General features: G+C 40.2%; 2 protein-coding genes across 6 annotated transcripts in view; one reads left to right on the top strand and one right to left on the bottom strand.

Annotated features, from left to right (window-relative positions):
- The window catches only part of dnaaf10 (dynein axonemal assembly factor 10), a 38,738-nt gene extending 25,593 nt beyond the window's left edge, over positions 1-13,145 (bottom strand). The window contains exons 1-5 of one of the 4 annotated variants that reach the window (XM_088351748.1): positions 12,953-13,145; positions 9,595-9,688; positions 7,414-7,514; positions 7,212-7,342; positions 3,462-3,563 (exon numbers count right to left, since the gene is read on the bottom strand). In XM_088351748.1, the coding sequence (XP_088207874.1) occupies positions 3,462-3,563; positions 7,212-7,342; positions 7,414-7,514; positions 9,595-9,636 (376 nt within the window). In that variant the 5' untranslated portion in view covers positions 9,637-9,688; positions 12,953-13,145. The other 3 variants (XM_088351747.1, XM_088351749.1, XM_088351746.1) reach the window with 3 other exon arrangements.
- Positions 13,146-13,393: 248 nt separating this feature from the next.
- pno1 (partner of NOB1 homolog) overlaps positions 13,394-25,376 on the top strand; it is a 23,113-nt gene continuing 11,130 nt past the window's right edge. Inside the window, exons 1-3 of one of the 2 annotated variants that reach the window (XM_088351750.1) lie at positions 13,399-13,685; positions 16,255-16,401; positions 25,055-25,138. In XM_088351750.1, coding sequence (XP_088207876.1) covers positions 13,497-13,685; positions 16,255-16,401; positions 25,055-25,138 — 420 coding nt within the window. In that variant the 5' untranslated portion in view covers positions 13,399-13,496. Of the gene's footprint in view, positions 13,686-16,254; positions 16,402-25,054; positions 25,139-25,376 lie in introns of both variants that reach the window. The other variant, XM_088351751.1, reaches the window with a different exon arrangement.

Raw genomic sequence — 25,376 nt, 5'->3', positions numbered from 1 at the left:
GCACGGTCATTTTTTGCACAAAGCCCCAGTAATCTGTCCACGCTGGCTGGAGAGAGCGCGATGTTTTCGCTCGAGGAGCCGCCATGACTCGTTCATTTATCAGGCGTGTGTTTTTCGTTTGCTGGGTCTCTCACTCTCTCTCTGCGAGGCGCCAGGCAAACTCACGTAAAGCCTCAAGTAAAGCCTCACGTAAATCCTTTGCATAACATGGCGCGCAACAGAGTATGTCTAAATTTCAGGTAAATGCGCTTTAAAAAAAACAAACATTATTATTTGGCCGTGCGCTCACGTGCCACTGGCACGCGTGCCATAGGTTGCCGACCCCTACATTATACCAAAACGTTATATTGGGTATTTTTGTATTCTATCTTTTTTATTTTTTTTTCAACACAAGGATACTGCTGGAAGTGAATTAAGTACCTATCTATCTAACTATCTATCTATCTATCAATTGTGAACAACCATCTATGTCCCTAACAGTCTGATGGTCCGGATTCAGTGCTATTACTTTCGTTATTTGGTTTGATCCCCATTTCCACCACTGTTATGCAGGTGTGGTCAACAATAAAATTTAAGTTATTAACTGATGAATAATAACACAAAAATATTATCCATAGTACAGTGGAACCTCGGTTTTCGAACGCCTCTCAGTTCGAACAAATCGGAGTCCGATCAAAAATTTAGAGAAATTCTTGCTTCGCTGTTCGGTCAAAAAATCGGAGTTCGAACGCCGGTAATGCGTACGCTAGGGTGCGATGCTGAGCGGCGTATGGGGAGCCCCTTATTAGCCTAGATGGTAAGGCGCCCGCTTTGAGACTGGGAGGTCGGTGGTTCGCGCCCCGGCCGAGTCATTCCTAAGACTTAAAAAGTGGTCGGCGGCGCCCTCTGTTGGCTGCGGCTGCATCGGCTCGCTACAACGGGTCAGGTGCAATCGACATTTCGTTCTGTGTACATTGTTACACAGAATGACAATACAAGGGAATTATTATTATTATTATTATTATACCTCCGAAGAAAGTCAGTGCAAGCAGCAAAGTTGCTACAGGTGAAAATAAAAGTAGTGCGTACAACTACTCCACCTGCGCCTTTTGCTGACCAACACAAAGGTAAGAAATCCTATTCATAATTCTTTTCTTTATCCTTTTTTTTTTATTTTTACACGTTCATGTTAGCGTAATCTTTCATACGAAAGATTACGATAACGCGAACGTACGATTAGCCTGGGTTAGCTTTATATTTATAGGTAAACATTCAGGGTGTTGGAACGGAGCCCAACATTCAAGGTGTTGGAACGGAGCCCCCTTTCCAATGAACCGCCCACCACTTGTTGTGGAGACCCGGATGCTAAATGACTTGTAACGACCTGATTTTTTTCATTTTTACACGTTCATGTTAGCGTAATCTTTCGTATGGAAGATTACGATAACGCGAACGTACGATTAGCTTGGGTTAGCTTTATATACGTTGAACATTCGAGGTAAACATTCAGGGTGTTGGAACGGAGCCCAACTTTCAGGGTGTTGGAACAGAGCCCCCTTTCCAATGAACCGCTCACCACTTGTCCGGGTGCTAAATGACTTGTAAACTACCTGTTTTTTTTTTATTTTTAAACGTGTAAAAATAAAAAAATAAAAGGATAAAGAAAAGAATTATGAATAGGATTTCTTACCTTTGTGGTGGTCAGAGATTACGATAACGCGGACGTACGCCTGGGTTAACTTTATGTTTCCGTTAAACATTCAAGGTAAACATTCAGGGTGTTGGAACGAATTAAAACGATTTACATTATTTTTATTGGGAAAAATGATTTCGGTGATCGAACAAATCGGTTTTCGAACAGGGTTCTGGAACAGATTATGGCCGAGAACCGAGGTTCCACTGTATTAGTATTTATAGATAGGCATTTACAATTTTGTCCGCATATAAAATATCCTGGATCATAAGGCGCCCCAGATTATAAAGTGGACACTCAAATTTCAGGCCAATCTGGGGTTCTGGATGTGTTTTATAATCCAAAAACTACGATATTTTAAATTGTAAATAAACAACATACAAGGCGCCCTAGGGTGGAGATTATTTTCAAAGTTGCAAAAAGTCACTGTCTTACTCCCTAATTGTTTTCCATTACACAGAAGAACAATCGCCGTGCAGTTTGGTCTAAATAAAATTAATTTTAGAGGTAGCTCAATTGCTGAGAAGTTTGGCGTTTTCTATCAGTTTTCTTAAATGGCAGTTCTAGAGATGCTGGGAAAAGCCACAGATGTGTAAATTTATATCTCAAAACAATTATTAACCACAAGTCAATCCTCAGCAAGATCAGTCTAATTAAACTAGTATAATTTCCCTTGACCTACTTTTGAAGACAAGGCCAGCAGACCTTCTTTGTCCTCCAAGAAGTGATTGACATTCAAAGATCAGCATCAGGTATATATTCAGTACGTTCAAACAATTCCAATTCGAGATCCACGAAATTGTCAGACTAAACTTTAAAAACATTTTCAAGCATGGCGTTTGCTAAAAAAGAACAAAGGACGACAAACAGCAACACAAAAAGCCAAGAAAATTGAGTTCAAGAAGAACTTTATGACTTGTTTGACATTGCTCATGGCTAATGCTTAACATTATGACAATTCCAGAAGACAAAGAGTTTTTGTAGGCTCCAATCACCTGGGGTATCTAACACCAGAAACGGTTACACTCACTTTGTTTGACAATCAAGTCAGTGCACCAACAAAACAACTAATGGAGGCTGCAATGAAAATAAGGACAACATAGATGAAATGCTGAACAGGATTTTCAAAGGAGGATATTAGTAGATTTAGACACTCTTACTAGCAAATGTCTAGAAAACTTTGTGTCCACTAGATCTAGCACTTCAAAATCATAGACCTTCCTATTGGCTATCTTGATGTTGAACCACAGGAATGGGAATCACGGGATGAGGTGTGGCGCTGATTCACGAATACTGTGGTCATATCATAAAAGATGAAACTGATCTGCGGCATTAGCTGCCAATTGCTGAAAAACACCGCAAAACTATTCCTGACAGTCGTAAAAAGACTAATAAAGGACTGAGTTTTTCTTCTTGTTTGTATTATCTACATATGCCATCATTATTTTGTGTGTGTAACCGATGTAATGAGCGCTAATTCAAATTTATACAGTGATTGACCTACCTGTAAATATCAACTTACATGACTGAAACTTCTGCTGTTTAGTTTTGGTGAAAGTGGAACATTTTTGTAAGATAAAAGAATACATGAAAAAAATAAAAAGTTGGTCACATAAGCTCCACCCTAAGGCGCCCCGCCCCATATTATAAGGCATACGTTACGTTATGCCAATTTGGGGCTTTTGTGTGCGCCTTATAGTCCGAAATATACGGTAATTTATACAGTAAAAAAGCCCTTTTGAAAAATATTTGGGAAAGGGTTTTTTTTTCACATTAAGATGCGACAAACCGAAGGCGACTGTCCAGCAGTCCCTCTTGGTGTCGCCTTCAATGGGTTGCATGTTAGCCACGGGCGAGTCTCGTTGCCGAGGGTCCCACACTTTCACTGTACCTGCAGGGGAAGAAGATACATTATTCAAAAAAGACATATTATTGCTAAGATTTATTTTTTTAGTGTTTTGACAAATTGAAAAATAACTACTGTACATTCCAACCAGAGAGAGCACCTGATCAAAAGATGCACTCAAATTCAAAAAGGTCGCAATCTACGTATATATATATATATATACTGGACTGTCTCAGAAAATTAGAATATTGTGATAAAGTTCTTTATTTTCTGTAATGCAATTAAAAAAACAAAAATGTCATACATTCTGGATTCATTACACATCAACTGAACTATTTCAAGCCTTTTATTATTTGAATATTGCTGAATTTGGCTTACAGCTTAAGAAAACTCAAAAATCCTATCTCAAAATATTAGAATATCATGAAAAAGTATACAAGTAGGCTATTCAACTAATCACCTGAATCATCTAATTAACTCGAAACACCTTGCGAGGCTTTCCTGAGCCTTAAAAACACTCAGCTTGGTTCAGTAAACTAAATCACAAGTATGGGGAAGACTGCTGATCTGTCTGCTGTCCAGAGGACCATCATTGATACCCTCCATCAGGAGGGTAAGACACAAAAAGAAATTTCTCAAAGAGGAGGCTGTTCACAGAGTGCAGTTTCAAAGCATATCCACAAAAAGTCTGTTGGAAGGGAAAAATGTGGCCGGAAACGCTGCACAACCAAGAGAGATGACCGCAGCCTTAACAAAATTGTGAAGAAGAGCCGCTTCCAGAATTTGGGGGAGCTTCAAAGACAGTGGGCTGAAGCTGGAGTCCAGGAATCAAAAGCCACAGTTCACAGACGTGTCCGGGAAATGGGCTACAATAGCCGTATTACCATGATCAAGCCACTTCTGAACTCAAGACAACGGAAGAAGCGTCTGACTTGGGCTATGGAGAAGAAGCACTGGACAGTTGCAGAGTGGTCCAAAGTCCTCTTTTCAGACGAAAGCAAGTTTAGCATTTCATTTGGAAGTCAAGGCGCAAGAGTCTGGAGAAAGGCTGGAGAGGAGCAAAATCCAAGTTGCTTGAAATCCAGTGTGAAGTTCCCACAATCAGCAATGGTTTGGGGAGCCATGTCAGCTGCTGGTGTTGGTCCACTGTGTTTCATCAAGTCCAGAGTAAATGCAACTGTGTACCAAGAGATTTTAGAGCACTACATGCTTCCATCTGCTGAAAAGCTCTATGGAGATGAGGATTTCATTTTCCAGCATGATCTGGCACCTGCCCACAGTGCCAAAACCACCAGTAACTGGTGCACTGACCATGGCATCACTGTCCTTGATTGGCCTGCTAATTCCCCTGACCTGAACCCCATTGAGAATTTGTGGGGTATAGTTAAGAAGAAGATGAAAGACACCAGACCTACAAATGCAAATGAGCTGAAGGCCGCTATCGAAGCATCCTGGGCATCAATAACACCTCAGCAATGCCACAGGCTGATTGCCTCCATGCCACGCCGGATCGATGCAGTAATCCGTGCAAAAGGATTCCCAACCAAGTACTGAGTGCATCAATGGACATTTTCAAATGTTTGATTTAGTTTTGCTGTTATAAATTTTTTTTTACTTGGTCTGAGGAAGTATTCTAATATTTTGAGATAGGATTTTTGACTTTTTTTCAGCTGTAAGCCAAAATCAGCAATATTCAAATAATAAAAGGCTTGAAATAGTTCAGTTGATGTGTAATGAATCCAGAATGTATGACATTTTTGTTTTTTTAATTGCATTACAGAAAATAAAGAACTTTATCACAATATTCTAATTTTCTGAGACAGTCCAGTATATATATATATATATATATGAATACGTATCTATGTATATATGTTTATTTTTTTATAAATTATGGAGCAAAACGAATCTATTACAACAAAGATTTTCAAACAATGCAGGAATGCTTTCATGCGTTTTTTTTTTTTTTTATCTACAGGGATTGTGGTGTGTTTAGGAGTAAATATTTCACACCGTTGGATTCACTGGACTCTCGTGAATGTAACCAGACCATGTTTGCGGGAAATCATGTCATGAGTAGAATTTCCCCGCACTTTTGGCTAAGTTATACCGGCTTTATAGTTTTCATATATCTCGTTTCAGATTGATCCTGATGTTTCTATGATGAGTATATTCTGAAATATCTTGAATCCCCAGAGTTTAAGCTTTCCGATGATATGTGGGATGACGCATTACGCGACTGGTGACATCGTAGAGACACGTATTAGTTTATATTCTCAGCCTCCCTGGTAAGGTGTATTCAGGGGTACTGGAGAGGAGGGTCCGCCAGGAAGTCGAATCTCGGATTCAGGAGGAACAGTGTGGTTTTCGTCCTGGCCGTGGAACACTGGACCAGCTCTACACACTCTTCAGGGTCTTTGAGGGTGCATGGGAGTTTGCCTGTCCGGTCTACATGTGTTTTGTAGACTTGGAGAAGGCATTCGACCGTGTTCCTCGGGAGGCCCTGTGGGGGGTGCTTCGGGAGTATGGGGTACCGCACAGTCTTATCCGGGCTGTGCGGTCCCTGTATGCCCGGTGCCAGAATCTGGTCCGCATTGCCGGCAGTAAATCGGATTCGTTCCCGGTGAGGGTTGGGCTCCGCCAGGGCTGCCCTTTGTCACCGATTCTGTTCATAACTTTTATGGACAGAATTTCTAGGCGCAGCCTTGGCGGGGATGGAGTCCGGTTTGGGGGCCTCAGCATTGCGTCACTGCTTTTTGCAGATGACGTGGTGCTGTTGGCTTCCTCAGGCCGTGATCTTCAGCTCTCGCTGGAGCGATTCGCAGCCGAGTGTGAAGCGGCCGGGATGGGGATCAGCACCTCCAAGTCCGAGGCCATGGTTCTCAGTCGGAAAAGGGTGGTATGCTCCCTCCGGGTCGGGGAGGAGGTCTTGCCCCAAGTGGAGGAGTTCAAGTATCTTGGGGTCTTGTTCACGAGTGAGGGTAGGATGGAACGGGAGATCGACAGACGGGTCGGTGCAGCGTCTGCCGTCATTCGGACCCTGTACCGGTCCGTCGTGGTGAAGAGGGAGCTGAGCCGAAAGGCAAAGCTCTCGATCTACCGGTCGATTTTCGTTCCTACCCTCACCTATGGTCATGAACTTTGGGTCATGACCGAAAGAACTTGATCCCGGATACAAGTGGCTGAAATGAGTTTCCTCCGCAGGGTGGCTGGGTTCTCCCTTAGAGATAAGGTGAGAAGCTCAGTGATCCGGGAGGGACTCGGTGTAGAGCCACTGCTCCTCCGCGTTGAGAGGAGCCAGTTGAGGTGGCTCGGGCATCTAATAAGGATGCCTCCTGGACGCCTCCCTCGGGAGGTGTTCCGGGCATGTCCCACCGGCAAGAGGCCCCGGGGGCGGCCCAGGACACGTTGGAGAGACTATGTCTCTCGGCTGGCTTGGGAACACCTCGGGGTCCCGTCGGATGAGCTGGAGGAGGTGGCTGGGGATAGGGACGTCTGGGCTTCCCTTTTAACGCTGCTGCCCTCGCGACCCGACCTCGGATAAGCGGAAGACAATGGATGGATGGATGGATGTAGTAAAAAAAAAATAGCGGCGTGTCATCATTTTATGCTAAGAAGAAAATATTCCCTAGATATACACCATAAGAAAACTTAAATTACAGTTAAACAAAAGAAGGCACTAAGGCAGTGATCTACCGTCTCTACTCCCGGTGACAATCTCAGGAGCCCCGTCGCCAATGCTGAGGCCCCCGACAGCATCGATGCAGTTTACAATCTCATTGTGGGCCTTCACGGAATAAACCGGTATGCCAGGCTCCTCCAGGTTCCTGTACAAATACCGTTAAGCCACTGCAGATAGCTAAATTAAAGCCCTTCTTCCGGTAAAATTTTAGATGACCATATGTTAAGACGTCCTTCAAAGTCGCCTGTCGCTATATGTCTTTGGCGAAGAGATGAGGCCCCGAATGTGCCACACTTAATTGGCTTGGCTTTCTCCACCTAGAAGACAAAAAGCAGCTGAACTAAAAGTTTTCATTTGTGATGGGCTGAATCATATTACTGTGAAAGGAAGAGTAGACTGTTATGTAACTGGTTTTGAGTTTTTAATTGCCCTCAAGGGGATGGTGTAATAATAGTCTGCAGTCTGTAATAGTCTGTTGAATAATAGTCCGAAGTTTGTAGTAATACACTGTACTCCTGTTAAGTGCCAAGTCAAGCTGCGTCGTGGCCGTCATAGACTTTCTTTCTTACAGGCTGGGGGCGTCGCTGCTGTCAAGAACTTTCCGGACAAATTTTCAACATGTTACCCAGTGTTTACTATGTTTGTGTACTGTAATGCTAAATGTAATTCACCCTGGTCATCCTGAAAGGGGAATACCACTTGTAAGGTCCCTTCTCAAGGTTTCTCTTTTTCCTCACGCTGAAGTTTTTAGTTGTTCCTTGCCCGCATGTTGGTTTAAGATCAGGTAATTGTGTCATTGTAATCCTGTGCAGTCCTTTGAGACATTTTTGTTATTAAAGGCTATACAAATAAATTTGACTTGACTGGGGACAGTTACAGCCCATGATCCGATTTTTCCTGCCCCATAGTCTGTCATAAAATTAATAATACTGAGGCTTCCCTACTTACGAATGGTTCCAGACAATCGTTTGTAAGTTTAATTTGTTTGTAAGTTTAATTTGTTTGTAAGTAGCTTCAGTGCTATATTTTGTATGTTTAAGGTTTATACAAGTATGTTTAAGGCTTGTATAAGTAACTTGTATTTTTTTGTACTGAAAAATAAACATTTCATAAATCAATATGCTCTATAAAAATAAATAAAGTTAAGTTTAACTTACTTTTGGAAAATAAGCTTCAATAGTTAGGTGACTTCCTCCTCCGTGGTAAAAAGTGGTCGAAAAAAAGCGATTCAACCATTTTTTCAACAGCATCAAGCTTCCATAATCCACTTTCATTTCAAATGAAACAGCTCGCCTCTTCTTAACACTTTACCCCAACCACATTGAATGGATGCACGAGATATTAAACAATAAAAATGTCTCAAAGTTCTTAGCGCGCTGGAGATACAGTATAGAATGTTTACACACAAACTAGGAAGAGAAAGCGGATTTCTTCTTCGGAGTGGATGCTGGGTGACCTCCCAAATTGCCACCCCACGCCGGTAAGCGGAGGAAAGAAGCACTACAGTAATGTCCTGCACTCGGAAAAAGATGCACACAATCCAAAATCAAACTTCAATTTCCGGATATTTTTTGACATCCCGAAAAAAATGTTAGAATCTACCATTTTTCAAGTTGAATGGTCATAAGTAGGGGAGCGTCAGTATGTGGCCTGCCAGTAATGTTGACCGCAGGATAAAATAATAATTCACCATTTCACCAGATGATGGCAGTAGCCCTTTGGCCTTGTTGCCCTTGGCTTTCAGCGAACATTTTACTCCACCCGATTTAAGACATTACACCCCCAAAATTTGCCTGCCTAATTTGCCAAGAGACTGTGGCTGTTTGTAAAGAATATAATATCAAGAGGCACTGCGAGACAAAACACACTGACTACACACTGTCCACACTGTGGACATCACTGACATAGAGGGATAATTAGACACCATCCAATACGGCTGACAGTTTGCATTTCAGGAGGTGCATGTCATTCAAAAACCATCAATTGCACTTTCAGCATAATGCATCAAAAAGTTAATTCTATCTCCGAGCCAGATGTACTCATGAAAAGAGCCACATCTGGCTCGCGAGCCGTATGTTCCCAATCCTGTTCTGAGTGTTACTTTAGGAAAAGACTCTATTGGTGTTTTTTTTTAAGTGATTTTCCAACTCAGACCTCGGTTTTTGCCATTGTAAATGATGTATTTCATTGACCATCAAGGTGGGAAAAAAAACTTTCCTTTCTGATGATTTTAACATCAAACGTTTCCTGTTGCCATGGAGATAAGCAATTCAAAACAAAAAACAGTCCCCCTTCTCCTATATATTCAAAATCCACCGCCCACACTCCCCAAAATGCAACCAATTTAACTTGAGAGTATATAACATGTATTGAACATCTCAGACGTCTTAAGTTTACCTCTTTGATGAGTTGAGCCTCCCCGTGCTGCATCTCGTACATTTGTATGACTCCGGTCCCCCTCGGAAAGTTCCCGAGACACACGAACTTGGAACTGCACGGAATCCATTTGCAGTCAAATATAGTGTAGTTTAAACTTTTCTGGATGTGTGCAATAATTTGGGGCTTTGCAAGTGGCGTCGACATCCTGTTTGCCCACTCCCCCTTAAAAATGACGTGGTAATGTGGGTAAAATTTAGGGCTAGTACTCGCCCAAACACGTGATGTTAACGCAGTTACGCAGGCTACGTGCCCAAAACACGGCACAGTTGCCTGAAAATATACTTGAAAAAATGTATTTGAAGTAACCATTTCCCCAAATAATTATAATTTAAACCTTGTTTTCGTATATGTTATAATGTATCAACACAAATATAAAGGCAAGGTTCAGCTAATACTTGCCCAAACACGTGATCATGAAGACGTAAGGACCCTTAAAGTAAATAAATCAACGTGCCCAGTGCCTGAAAAAAATACTTGAGGAAAATGTTTTTTTGAACAAATAATTTCAACAAATAATTACTTATTAACAATGTTTTGGTATATTTTATGATGTGTGAACACATTCATAAATCCAAGGTTAAGCTAGTACTTGCCCAAACGCATGATCATGAAGATGTAGGGACCCTTTTAGCTAAATAAAGGAACGTTCCCAAAACACGGCACCGTTGCTCGAAAATATGCCTGAAGAATATATTTGAGGAGTAAAAATTGTATTTCTTCGAAAAAATCTTTTGTTGTTCTGACACCTTACCTTCAGTGTTCCTTCGTGTGTCCCCGTTAAAACTATATTTTAATTGCGCTCATGGCCACCAATCAACTGGCTACATTTTTTCTGTAAATCGTTTAAAAACATTTATTAAGATATTTGTCACATTTCCGACAGTGAAACACTTCTGAACTAGCCCTACTGTAAATTTGGGTTGTTTTTAAAAATAAATAAATACATGTACTTATAAATTCAGATTGTTTAAAAATGAATTGGATAAAGTGGTCCCTTGGAAAATAAATACACAACGTCTAGTCATGTTTATTTGTGTAGTCCTTAATCACAAAAAGTCTCAAAGGACTAGACTTATTCTGATTTAGAGCGCCTATAGAGCTTCAACATTAGATTTAATTTCATGGTTAAACCATAAGGCAGCTTTAATTCAGAATTCGGTTGTTTTAATCCACAGTTAAAGCTTTAACTCCACTGTCAAACGTTTAAAAATACTTGAACATGTCAATTTTTTTTAAAGCTGCTTTTACTCTTGAGTAACATTTGAAGAAACACATATATCTCAGTGTTAGTGTACTTTAAAGTGCTGTACAGAATTTTGGACATTTAAACTCAAACGAGAAAAAAATCAATATACTTTTCCTCATATATTGATGAGGTATTGTATTCAAGACTTTTTAAATAAATGTCTTGGATAAACATTACATATTTACAACAAATCTGGCATAAAACAGTCTAATGCTACAAAGTTATAAATTGTAAGGGAACAGAAAATGCTGATAAATACAAAGAGAAAAAGAGAGTAGCCTAAATAAATAAAAATCAAGACATATTTAAAGGGAAAGTGAGTAATATTTTGTGCCTCCTAGTGGTACAAAGACAACTTTAAAGCAAAAACATTGAATACTAGGCAAAAATACATGAATTATCATACCTGTTATTTTTTTAAATTAAACAATCGGTGGAGAAATTCGTATTTCCTTTACATGGTAAAATCCATACCTAAGGTCGCTGCCATTTTCGTTTGTTGTCTTTAGCTTGCTGTGGCAGTGGTTTTTGTTTGCATTAGACAACAGTGGTCAAACTATTGGTCAAACATTACACACCGGGACTTTAATTCACTAGATTCCTAAGTATATAAATCACCTGGACATTGGGAATGTTTATCAAGTTCAAATATATAACCAAAAAAATCTGAAAATTGTGTTCACATTTTTTGTATCTTTTGTGGATATTTTCTGCCACACATAGAATACAGTTTGTTGCAGTTTTAGCGTTTTGTAGTACGGACGCTGCCCGACTTACGAACGAGTTAGGTTCCGGACGATCGTTCTTAAGTTGAATTTGTTTGTATGTTGCTTCAGTGCTATATTTTGTATGTTTAAAGTTAATATAAGTATGTTTAAGGCTTGTATAAATAAGTAACCTGTATAGTTTTTATACTAAAAAGACAAAGAAACATTTCATAAAACAATATGCTCTATAAAGATAAATAAAGTTAGGTTTAACTAACTTTTCAAAAATGCGCTTCAACAGCAACTGCATCCTCCTTGGTAAAAAAGTAGCCGAAAAAAGCGTTCCGACCATTTTCTCAACCGCGTTGAGCTTACTTTTTCATTTCAAAAGAAATGTCTCGCCTTTTTCTTACACCAACCATAGTGAATTGGTGCACGAGATATTAAACAATAAAAATGTCAAGGTTCTTCGCAGACTGGAGATAGGGTAGGCGTAGAATTTGAGGTGCGCATGAATTATGTCAGTAGGGCGACGAATGACGCGACAGTGTGGGTGAGAGGGAGAGTTTAATTTTGGAGAGAGTTTGTTGTCTTTACATTCAACGGGTGCTGTCGGCGGCGGCGCAGTGGTTAGCGCGTGTGCGGCACAGTTCTGAGGTCATGAAATCGAACCTTCCTGTGTGGAGTTTGCATGTTCTTCCCGTGCTCGCTTGGGTTTCCTCCGGGCACTCCAGTTTCCTCCAACATTCCAAAAACATGCATGTCAGGTTAATTGGCCGGTCCAGATTGTCCCTAGGTGTGAGGTAATCCCATTTCCAGGATAACCAGCTTGCAATGGATGTATCAATAACAGATAATACACAGATATTGTCAACATAAAATATAGGTTATTCTTATGCCATAGAATAGAAGTGTGTTTTTTGAGTTTTTCCGTGCCCTCATTTAGATCAGCGGATAGTGTAATAATAGTCTGTGGTTTGCAATAATCTGTGGTCTGTGAAGCCCGTTGAGACTCTTTGTGATTTAGGGCTATACAAATAAAAATAACGTGACTTGACTTGAATGAGCGAGTCAGTTGTCTGTCTCTGTGTGCCCTGCGAGTGGCTGGCAACCAGTTCAGGGTGTCCCCTGCCCACTGCCTGAAGATAGCTGGGATGGGCTCCAGCACCCGCGCGACCCTACTGAGGATAAGCGGTGCAGATAATGGATGGATGGATGGGAGCTGACAGTTGTTTCATGAACAAGGAGCAATCCATTACCCACACAAAACAACACGCTCCATTGGTGACAGCGGTGGGATTATGAGCAGGTGAAGGAGAGATGTCTGCATACGAAGTAGAAGGAGTAAGCAGATTTTTTTTACTTCTGGGTGGCTGCTGGGTGACCTCTCACAGCGTCACACGCCGGTAGCAGCGGAAAGAAGCACTACAGAAATGTCCTGTACTCGGAAAAAGGTGCATACAATTCAAAATCTAACTTACAGCCATGTCCAAATATTTTTTGTCAAACCCCCCCCCCAAAAAAAATCGTATCTACCGTTTCACGTAAATCGAATGGTCGTTATTAGGGGAGAGTCTCAAATGTATTCTCAAATGAAGCTTATACGTGCCCAAAACACGACGCTGTGGCTCGAAATATTCCTGAAAAAAATGTGTTTCGTGTGAAAATAATAATGATAATAATAATATTGAAAAATTAAGCCATATTTTGTTTTATTACAATACATTGACACAAACATAAATCCAATGGTAAACGCTCACATTTTCCATATCTACAAAATCACATATGGCTTTTGTTCAGGCGACATCGACGTTAGCTTTAAGGGCTTTCCAGTCACACGAGGATACTTTCAGCCGTTGCGCCCCTTGTCTAGCGCCTTGTCGGACTTTCTTAACGTGGATTTCACCATGGCTTCGCTGATAAATGATAAAATGGAACCTGTTATGAGTGAAAAAAACGATGATACTAATGGCTTTGTGAAGGTGCAGTCTAAAAAGAGCCAAAAAAGGAAACTCGACGCAGCTGACATGGACACGGAGGCTTCTATTGCCAGTAAAAGACCTCAATTTCCACCGATCTCTCTCGACAAATTGAAGGTATGATAGATCTTGTTATTTTTAAACTGCATATGTACGTACGCTATCGTTCAAAAGTTTTTGGTCGCTTAAAAATGTCCTTTATTCGAAGGAAAAGCATTTTTTTCCAAGTAAGATAATGTTTAGAAATACATCACATACATCAGAGGTGTCCAAGATCTTCAGAAAGTGGGCTGACTATTTTGCCTGATATTCTATCAAGTCTTCAATAATTTACCCTTCTTTAAAGGTTTGCAGTGCGTGTCGATCAGCGGCTTAACCTTGTAGCTCTCCTTTGTAGCGTTTTCATTTGACTCGTGCAAGATTATTTAAATAGGATATTGTGTATGTTGTCATCATAACGTGAGTTTTCCAGCTATATTACCTTTATTATGTAATCATCACAGCATTACTTCAATAACAACATCACTCATTTAGTTGTTATAAATGCAGTTATGTTCATCCACATGTTTACTTGGTGTATACTTTCATATCACTTTCCCAGCAATGGTCTACCGCCATTATTTTATCATACAACCTTCAAAATACACCTGTGACCAGTTTTAACAAAGGGCTCTTGAAATAGATGTGTTTTTTTTTTTTGCCTGGTAAAGTTTCATGTTCTATTTTGCAAATCCACACCCCTTTCCTATAAAAACTGTCGTCAACAGTTTTCGATGCCCTTTTGTTTGGGAGAACTGTCTCCTGGTCATACTGGCCCTGAGTACTCTTGTTTTATCTCTATTATCAAACTTTGTAATAAATGTCAACTGTGTTGCTTCTCTCCAGCTCTATTTTACAAATTCGGAATACTCAGTCTGGTCCTGTCAAAGAACCTGCGGCGAGACATCGGAATGTCCTTTCGCCTTCATTCGCAGGGTCTTGTGAAAAAGTGGTGCTGTGCTTTTCAAACAGCTGTCAGTTGCTTCACCTTTTCAAAGTGTTCGTTTCCAGTCAGCTTTTTGCAGCCAGCATGTTTTGATTGGTATTGTCTCTCAATATTCTAAGCTTTGAAAACCGCTACATTTACGCAGTTCTTCTAGGTTTTTGGTACAAAATACTCTAATTCCCACTTTTCCTGGGAGCAACGACTCTCCCAATCAACTTTCCTTTATTAATTCCCAGTCAACATGTCGGAAATGAGGTAGGCTAAAGTTCTCATAGAAAGCCAAAGGCAAGGTTGCCAATGAGCTCCTGCCATCATTTGGTGAAATGTGGTCAACAATATTTGGGGGCCATATATTAATATTATGACAGAGGCCGCAGGCCAGTAAAAATTTGATGACGGGCCATAACTGGCTTGCAGGCCAGACTTCGTAAATGGCTGCCATACATTGTAAACGTGTTAAATGACTATTTTACCTGAGATCGTCTGGTTTTATCCAGCAACCAGAACGCCAATATTCTAATCATACATTGTGTTTGATGATCGCGTTAGAAGGCAATTGACCCTTTGCATGTGACGTCACCTTGCCTTCCCTGGCAGAATTAGACCAATGATAGACGGCAAAAAGCACCTAGCACTTGATTGAGCACTCACTTCTTTTTTTTTTAGTCACAGCAATCAATATTTCTTCATAAACGCATTATACAAACTACGATTGTGACATTTGTTCTGTCGAAATGCAGCGCTATGAGGCATAAGAAAAAACGAGGGCGTGCTTACTTTAAGGGGTGTGAGATTCCTGGTTAGTCAAAGTTAGCCACAACACGCGAGAAAAATTCGATAAAATGTCAAATTGGGCTAAGAACTTTACCGGTTGGCACAGCAACAAATCGCCATCGTAAAAAGTGGTGGTTCCCCTTCAGTCAGCATAAACAGAGTACGAAGAGAAGTGGGAATTGCTGCACAACCAAGCAAGAGGACAAGTACATTAGAGTCTTAAGTTCAGTGCTACTCAATTCTTTTCTTCCGCGACAACCACCAACCCCACCCTCCCTTTTGAAAAAGAAATCCTCTCGCACCCCCAAAAGAAGTCTGTTTACTCATCCAGGGTTAATTTATTTTTATTGGGTCACTTAAGGGTCTGCTCCACTTCACTTCATTTTCGATGCTTAAACTCTGCTACATGCACGGCATGGAGGTTAAATGTAAACACTGCCAATGGGAGCGCCACTGCTCCTAGTGTAGTTGAGGGGCAATTGGAAAGTTAAAAAAAAAAAAAATAAAGTTCCAAGGTCAAACGTGCATGCCCCCTTAGACAAAGGTTTTGCGCCCCCTTTGACAGAGCTTTGTGCCCCTCTAGAGTGACCCACACGATTATTTGAGAACCACTACTCTAGGTTGAGATAGATGTCGTCAACTAGCAGCTTTGTTAAATAGTACCCACAATACACCAGTGTCAAAATATACAGTGAAACCAGTCGCCGAGAAGCTGACCTTCATGGCGCAAAGAAAAAGCTATCTCTGAGACCGGTCTGCAGAAGGAAGGGATAATTATAGGCAAACAAACATACATTTAACTCATTTGATAAATAAAAGTGTGACTTTGTCATGGAAAGCACAAAATAGTCTGTGACCTGAACTTTTGAAATGTAGTGTATGTATTATAAAGTACATTTTGTATGAATGTAAATTTTGTCTTTTTAGGGGGCAGATCAGATGCGTAAGGTGGCTGTTCCAGCTCATCGTTACACGCCGCTGAAGGAGAACTGGCTGAAGATATTCACTCCCATTGTGGAGCACTTGCAACTTCAAGTCAGATTTAACCTTAAAACAAGAAATGTGGAGATTAAAGTGAGTGCAGTGGTTAGCACATTCGCCTAACTCGCAAAAGGTCCCCGGTTCGAGACTGGGTGGGAATATATGTTGGTTTTAAGAGGGATGGGCGGCACCAGACTGTACTTGCCCAAGACACACCACAGGAAAGGGTGCCCCTACGACCCTAGTGATTAAGGGATCCAACCAACCAAGTCATATTTACCCTTTATTGTTGGTAAACAAAGCCGTGTCTTCACGATGTCACCAGTCACTGAAATGCATCATGCTACGTTTCATTGGAAATTTTAAACCCTAAGGATTCAAGATATTTCAGATTATACTCATTATAGAAACATCAGGATCACTCTAAAACAAGATACCCGCAAACTATAAAGCCAGTATAATTTAGCTAAAAGTGCGGGGAAATTCTACTCATTACATGATTTCCCGCAAACATGGTCTGGGATTCAGGATATGATGCATTTCAAAATATACTCATCACAGAAACATCATGATCTGTCTTAAGCAAGATACCCTTAACCTGCGATAGCCTATAAGAGCCTGTATTGAAGAAAAACGACGTGACTACTTAAGCCTCAAAAATTTTCAGCCAAAAGTAAATGAGTGAAATGATGATTGACCCATAGGTTAGCCAATTAAGGTACCACCACAAATGTATGCATATTTACAATGTGCATTTAAATCAGAGCCTTAAAATAAAAGTGCGTAATGCAACTCCAAATAAGTTTTGCGCGCCAGTATTGTGCGCAATTCTGCACAATCATTGATCTGACTTCTGGAAAGAGAAGTCACACATTTATAACTCTTTCACAATGCCCATAAAATTGGCCCAAGTAATATACATATTTGCAAAGGTTTTAGTGTTGTAAACCGTCCGTCTCCAAATGGGCAATTTTGGAAACACCTATACTTACCCTTATAAAAATGTGTCAAATATATATTGATTTTTTTTTCAGATTGTGATCAAATGTGACATGGTACACGGTAAGGCTTCAAGCTATTGTCTCGCCTGTTTTCCAGTTAAGATGCCCATGCTACACTCATCTCCAGGCATTTGATTGCAGTGATTATTTCAGTTTGGGACAAAATTTCAGAGTCTTGAGCGCCCACTATATTAACTTGATTTAATGGTATAAGCCCTAAGTAAACCCGAAGCTGTACTTTGGTGCACAAGTGCACGCTTTGATAGGACCGCTAGTGCGCAGGCGTAGGATGTAGGCATGTTCAGACAGAGCTCCCCTCCATGAACTTAATAAGTCGTAATTTAACTACTTTCTTCACACCAATAAGCTAGCAGTACTGTCTACTATCATTTGAAAACTGTAGCTGAGAATAGGTCGAAAGATGCCGAAACTCAACGTCGCCAATAAAGCCAAAAGTATCAACAGCAATAAGACCACACGGCCAGCTGGGAGAGCCATAGGACAAAACATACGCCATGAGCAGGGAGCTCATTACAACCATTTGTAAAGAACTCTGTCCAACAGCTGCTTCGACTCGTTGGAGATCACCTTTCTGTCGTTCCTGGCTTCGCAAACTGAGCTACAAACCCACGTAGCTAGTAACGAGCGATCTCGATATGCGTGTCCACAACCTCGAATCAGAATACGAGCAACATGCTAATGACAACGGACAACTTCGAGCCAAACTCCTGGACCTGGAAGGTTGTTTCCGGAGGCCCAACATCAAGATTGTGGGCATACAAGAGGGGGAGGAAGCCGGGAGACCAACAGAATTTGTTTCCATGCTGATTCTCGAGAATTTCGGTTCATTTGGCAATTTGCATACTCTGCAGCCGATCAGGAGGCTGCATCGAATAACTTCGTGCTTCCGGACTTTCCTGAGCATTATAATGTTGTGCATTTGCATATCATTTTCCAAAGTAGACTAACAGGGAACACAAGAAAAATGGATAAGTGGTTAGGAATCAAGCCAAAACCTCAGCCCCAGAAGAAAGATTCAAAGAAGCAACATTTATGACGCTACACAAACATTGCATTAATGAAGATGAGTAAATACAGGTATATACTGATGACAGATGGAAAACAGCGATGTCATATACAGGCAATGAATGTGACAAGTAGATTTATAATAAATGTAATTTTAAAGTGTTGTTCTGTTATATATTCTGTTTATCAATCCTTAATACTTTGCAACAATTTTTTTTTGCGACTAGTTGTCTTATTGTGTTTCAAGTTGTCAAAAATGTGGCAGGCAACTTGTCAGAGTTGTCTGTCCTGATATACGGTAACTTTTTGTCATGAGTTTCAGACTGCTAATACTTACATGTAACTTAACAGGCTCTGCAAGCAGAACAACATGCTAGCCCATGAACTTGAACAAATGAGATATTGCATATTGTAGTTGTTAAGGGAAACATGCTTTTGATGTGAGGCCAGGGGTGCTCCTCATCTTCTGTGTTTTCATAGTTGGTATTACTAAGTGTCATTTTCGATATGTTTCATCCGTAAACAAAATTTCCCCCGCTGGAGTTTAATATGGTCTCGTGCTGAGGCTACTACGTTTGACTGGTTAAACAGGGTAAAGTCTGCCAGAGGTCTATGTCATAATAAGCTCAAACGTGTACTTACGTGGAGGAGATTTATTAAGTAACGAAGTAACTACTTGCCTAAGGTAGCGGGGTATAAGTACAGTTTTTTACTTCACAAATTTACTCAAGTAAAAGTATAGGGATTCAAAAATACTCCTAGAAGTATACAATTTCCCAAAACTTGCTCAAGTAAATGTAACGGAGTAAATGTACTCAGTTACTACCCACCTCTGCTCTTTTCCTACCCTCTTATCCAAAGATCATATTATATTTGGATTTAACATCCATCCATCCATTATCTGTACTGCTTATCCTCAGTAGGGTTGCGGGGGTGCTTGAACCCATCCCAGCTATCTTCAGGCAGTGGGCAGGGGACATCTTGAACTGGTTGCCAGCCAGTCGCAGGGCACACAGAGACGGACAACTCACTCGCTCATTCAGACCTAGGGACACTTTGGACTGGGCAATAAATCTGACTGTTTTTGGAATGTGGGAGGAAACCGGAGTCCCCGCACCGGGAGAAGATGCAAACTCCACACAGGAAGGTTCGATCGCATGACCTCAGAACTGCACCACGCACGCGCTAACCACTGCTCTGCCGTGCTGCCCTGAATGAATGAATGAATTTACTTTTGCACACAGAATGAAATGTGGATACATCTGACCCGCACAGTTAAACTGCAGCGAGCCGATGTAGCCGAAGCCGAACAGGGCGCCGCCATTTTAGACCCAACTGCTTTGTTGGGAGTCATTAGGTGACCAAACCCCCCAATTCCAACCCTTAATGCCGAGCGCCAAGCTGGGAAGAGGCAATGAGTACCAATGTTGTAAGTCTTAGGTATGAGTCGGTCAAGGCTTGAACCAGCGACCTCCCAGTCCCGAAGCGGGCGCTCTACCCACAAGCCCACCGAGCTGGTAAAGAAATGATATAGACACTCCCCTACTTATGACTATTCCAAAAGTAGGTTACACTTAATCTTTATTTATCTTTATAGAGTATATCATTTTATAAAATGTTATTTTTTTTTAGTACAAAACAATACAGGTCACTTAAACATACAAAATATGCAAATACAAGACTGTCTCAGAAAATTAAAATATTGTGATAAAGTTCTTTATTTTCTATAATGCAATTAAAAAAACAAAAATGTCATACATTCTGGATTCATTACACATCAACTGAACTATTTCAAGCCTTTTATTATTTGAATATTGCTGATTTTGGCTTACAGCTGAAAAAAACTCAAAAATCCTATCTCAAAATATTAGAATACTTCCTCAGACCAAGTAAAAAAAAAAAATTATAACAGCAAAACTAAATCAAACATTTGAAAATGTCCATTCATGCACTCAGTACTTGGTTGGGAATCCTTTTGCACGGATTACTGCATCAATCCGGCGTGGCATGGAGGCAATCAGCCTGTGGCATTGCTTCGATAGCGGCCTTCAGCTCATTTGCATTTGTAGGTCTGGTGTCTTTCATCTTCTTCTTAACTATACCCCACAAATTCTCAATGGGGTTCAGGTCAGGGGAATTAGCAGGCCAATCAAGGACAGTGATGCCATGGTCAGTGCACCAGTTACTGGTGGTTTTGGCACTGTGGGCAGGTGCCAGATCATGCTGGAAAATGAAATCCTCATCTCCATAGAGCTTTTCAGCAGATGGAAGCATGTAGTGCTCTAAAATCTCTTGGTACACAGTTGCATTTACTCTGGACTTGATGAAACACAGTGGACCAACACCAGCAGCTGACATGGCTCCCCAAACCATTGCTGACTGTGGGAACTTCACACTGGATTTCAAGCAACTTGGATTTTGCTCCTCTCCAGCCTTTCTCCAGACTCTGGCGCCTTGACTTCCAAATGAAATGCAAAACTTGCTTTCGTCTGAAAAGAGGACTTTGGACCACTCTGCAACTGTCCAGTGCTTCTTCTCCATAGCCCAAGTCAGACGCTTCTTCCGTTGTCTTGAGTTCAGAAGTGGCTTGACCATGGGAATACGGCTATTGTAGCCCATTTCCCGGACACGTCTGTGAACTGTGGCTTTTGATACCTGGACTCCAGCTTCAGCCCACTGTCTTTGAAGCTCCCCCAAATTCTGGAAGCGGCTCTTCTTCACAATTTTGTTAAGGCTGCGGTCATCTCTCTTGGTTGTGCAGCGTTTCCGGCCACATTTTTCCCTTCCAACAGACTTTTTGTGGATATGCTTTGAAACTGCACTCTGTGAACAGCCTGCTCTTTGAGAAATTTCTTTTTGTGTCTTACCCTCCTGATGGAGGGTATCAATGATGGTCCTCTGGACAGCAGTCAGATCAGCAGTCTTCCCCATACTTGTGATTTAGTTTACTGAACCAAGCTGAGTGTTTTTAAGGCTCAGGAAACCCTCGCAAGGTGTTTCGAGTTAATTAGATGATTCAGGTGATTAGTTGAATAGCCTACTTGTATACTTTTTCATGATATTCTAATATTTTGAGATAGGATTTTTGAGTTTTCTTAAGCTGTAAGCCAAATTCAGCAATATTCAAATAATAAAAGGCTTGAAATAGTTCAGTTGACGTGTAATGAATCCAGAATGTATGATATTTTTGTTATTTTAATTGCATTACAGAAAATAAAGAACTTTATCACAATATTCTAATTTTCTGAGACAGTCCTGTACAAAATCAACTTACGATCAGTCTTGTTTGTAAGCAAGGCAGCGTCTAAAGCAATACATTCATCTTTTATCTACAAAAAAATATATCACAAATGTAAACCCATTTTTTAATAATTTTGTCAACAAATGTGTTTTTAATGATAAACAATATCAATATATATATATATATATATATATATAGTTAAGAATCTGCCTCTTGTGTACAGTTAAACATGTCATAATTGTTAATTTTCGTTTTACCTTATTTCATTTACTCAATTTCAGATTGTTTTCTCTATATATCTGAAGCACTTTCTGTTCCCTTGAAAATTGTTTACTTTGTTTCATGATGAAACGGTTAAATACCACAACTTTTATGCAAATTCTATTTCTAATGATGGAATGTTAAATTGAAAAGGATTTTTAAAAATGAAAGACAACTTTTGTGTCCTCTGCCGGACCAAAGTGGTACTACAACTTCGTCACTACGGAATCGTGTGCACTCTTATTTGCATCGATGAAACGAACTTAGTGGCTCATAAATGATACAACAAATCGGTGATTTGAGACACGTTTTAAAGCGCTTTGGGAGGTCTTCAGTCACTTGAATAGTGCTTTATAAGTGCAGACCGTTCATCTAAATAGTTGCCAATGCTTTAAATAATCAATGTCATCAATTAGTTGTGTTAGCCCTACATTGTATTTTACACATTTTTCTAATTGTAGGTCTAGTCATTTCCAAAAGGCCATTAGGAGACGACCAGTTCACAGCCCTTAAAACTTTGCATTGTGTATCTTAGTTTTACCAGTTTTTAGACATTGTGAATGACTTGTAAACGTTTGACTGCTCTTTCTAGAAGTCAATCACTGGTTGTGCGCACTTGCTTGTATTAATGTGCGTAAAATTGGATCCCGGGTCCCATTTACGTGTTTTTATTTTTGGCTGTCTTTTATATACAGCACGTAAAATTGCATAGAATAGCGTTCTGAATTTCATCGGCTAACCAATGTGTCAATCAACATTTGAATGGGTCACTATTGGCTAAATTTGTCCGAAAAGGAACTTGTCATGTTGTTTTGTTTCTTAATACAGGCCTTAATAGGTTGTCATGGGCTAAGGACTATGAAAAGAAGCTTGCAATTGGCTAGAGTGCTGTCAATCAAAGGGTCAGAGGTTAATGGCCATATTTGAAATAATCTGAGTCTGTTTATTTCTAAAGGGGGGTTATGGAGCGAAGCAGACGGATTACAACAACGATTGTCAAACGATGCAGTAATGCTTTTAGGCAGATTTTTACAAATCTGTTGGCAATTTTGTGTGTTTTGGATTAAATACTTTACACGGTTGGATACACTGGACTTTTGTGAATGTAACCACACCATATGTGCGGGGAATTGGGTCATGAAAATCCCAGCACTTTTGGGTGCTTTACGCCGGCTTTATAGTTTTGGGTTATCTTGTTTCAGACTGATTTTGACGTTTCTGTGATGAGTATATTTTAAAATGGTATCTTGAATTCCAAGAGTTTAAGCTTTCCAATGATCTGTGGCGTGACGTATTTAGGTGATATTGTGAAGACACAACTTTGTTTATCACTGTTCCGACGGCCCGTGGGATTTTAAAGATTTACAGAAAAATTGGTTGTATTAGTGTAACACTGAGACTTTTTCATAAATATGCTGGACAGATTACACCCACTCTAGCTATGGCTTGGCATCGCATGTGCCAGATCTGGAAGTACTCACTGAAGAATATCTATGGCCACATTTGATCTCCCAGCCAGGTACTCATGAAAATATATGGCTCGCGAGCCTTAGGTTCCCAATCCTTGCACTAAAGCTTGCTTCATCAATTAATACTTGGTCCATTCATAATGCACTGTACAAATATTATTTACAAATGTATGTTGACTTGCCAAAACGGAACAAAACGTAAAGATATGTTCACTACACTTTATATGGATGTCTAGTACAAAAAAGTAGAATTAGAATATTCTTCAGTGAACATTGTTTTCAATGACATTAGACATGGCACTCAAGGATAAACACATAATAAAGGCTTATAAGGAAGAATGAGATAGAAATAATTTTAGGACCAATAGGCAAAGATACAAGGTCATACCTGTCAACCTGTACGGTTTTGCCGTACAAAGTACGTTTTTATGCATTTTAAGAGGGGTACGACGTACAAGGAAATCTGTACGGGAAAAAATGCAAATTTGTCAATGATGGGTACCATCCGGTATACACAGACTATCACGAAACGGCAAATCAATCAAGTCAAAGGAGTTTGCTGCAGAGGCCTCTATCTCTGTATCGTTTTTTTTTCGTTGTAAATGAAGCGAGCAGTTTGATGCTAATGTGTGCATGTGTCTGTCGCCTGGGGATTTCCCGTCATGCATCATTCCCCAAAAAAATTATGGTGTACGATTAGATTTTGTATTTTCTACGGGAAAATACGACAGTTTGTGCGGGCACGGAGCTGTGGAGGTTGACAGGTATGCAAGGTAGTGAACGATGACTGGCCTATGTTTTAAGATTATCTACCTACCTACCACAAAACAATAGTGTAATAACAATAAGCAGCAACATAATTCAAAATAAGTCAAGAAATAACAAAAGGCAAAATGTATATTTTTCATAGTCCTGCGCTTTTTCGGGCTGCTGATTGGCCCTGGGGAAGAAATTCTCTGGGCCTGTTAGTCCTTGTTTTAAGGGACCCGTATTACCTACGAGAAGGCAGTGCGCCAAAGATGTGACGGCTGGGGTGAGAGGAGTCCTTAATAATTCTGTTGGCTTTCTCTTTGATGCCTCGTGCACATCATTTGAAGATTTAAGGATTTTAATAAATTTGTGTTAAAATATGATTAGAGATTTTGTACATAATGGCTAAAGAAAATCACGTTTCATGAAATATGCTAATTTTCTCTCAAGATAGCCGTTAGGTCTATCACCTTAAATCTGTCACCTTAAATAAAACACAATAAGAGACAAGAGATATTCATTTCAGCTCACGATTATCATCTGATGAGAACTTCAACTCCCCTTTTTTAATACAGTTCAGTCACAAAACTGTGAGGGAAGGAATTGGGGGACGCACCACTGAATATGGGGGAACATCAAACGGAAGAATGCAGCTTCTTTTCCACAGGCAAATCGTGATGAGTTTTGACAGCACCCCTCCAAAGTTGATAAGAATCTTTGAAGCAAGGAAAATAATTTATACTCATCAGTAAGGGTCTCTTTGTAAATGCCCATATTTATAGGAAATGCATTGAAAATTTACAGTAATCGAATCAATTGCCCCCAAAATCTTTTGGTTAATGAAAAGTATTCATTTGGTATATATTGTACTGAAATTTGTTGGCAAAATGTATTGTTTTTGAAATACAAATACAAAAATAGTTAACAGGTATGTTTCAGGTATTCTTAAACATAATATAATTTAAATTATATTTGTTTGTGTTGCTCCCGTGTTCCAGACCTGCAAAGACACACAAGATATCGCATCACTCACCAAAGCAGCCGATTTTGTGAAGGCCTTTGTTCTCGGCTTCCAGGTTGAAGTAAGTGTTGGCTATTGAAGTGTTTTTCAACCAGTGTGCCGGGGCACAGTACTATGCCATGATACCTTGTCTAGTGTGCCGCAGGAAGTTGCTTGATTTTATTTTAAGCATACTATTATTCAGTATGTTCTCCCTGCGGTCAGCTGAGTAACTGATATTCATCCATATGAGTAGGTGGCAGCAGATTACTATTGTTTTTTTACCGTTATCTCCAGACTACAGGCAACATTTAATACAT

This window comes from Urocampus carinirostris, chromosome 13 (assembly GCF_059441175.1).
Source record: "Urocampus carinirostris isolate Australia breed hairy pipefish chromosome 13, RoL_Ucar_1.0, whole genome shotgun sequence".
Classification (NCBI taxonomy): Eukaryota; Metazoa; Chordata; class Actinopteri; order Syngnathiformes; family Syngnathidae; genus Urocampus; species Urocampus carinirostris.
Note: the sequence above shows the minus strand (reverse complement) of the source record. Positions and strands in the feature narration are given on the sequence as shown.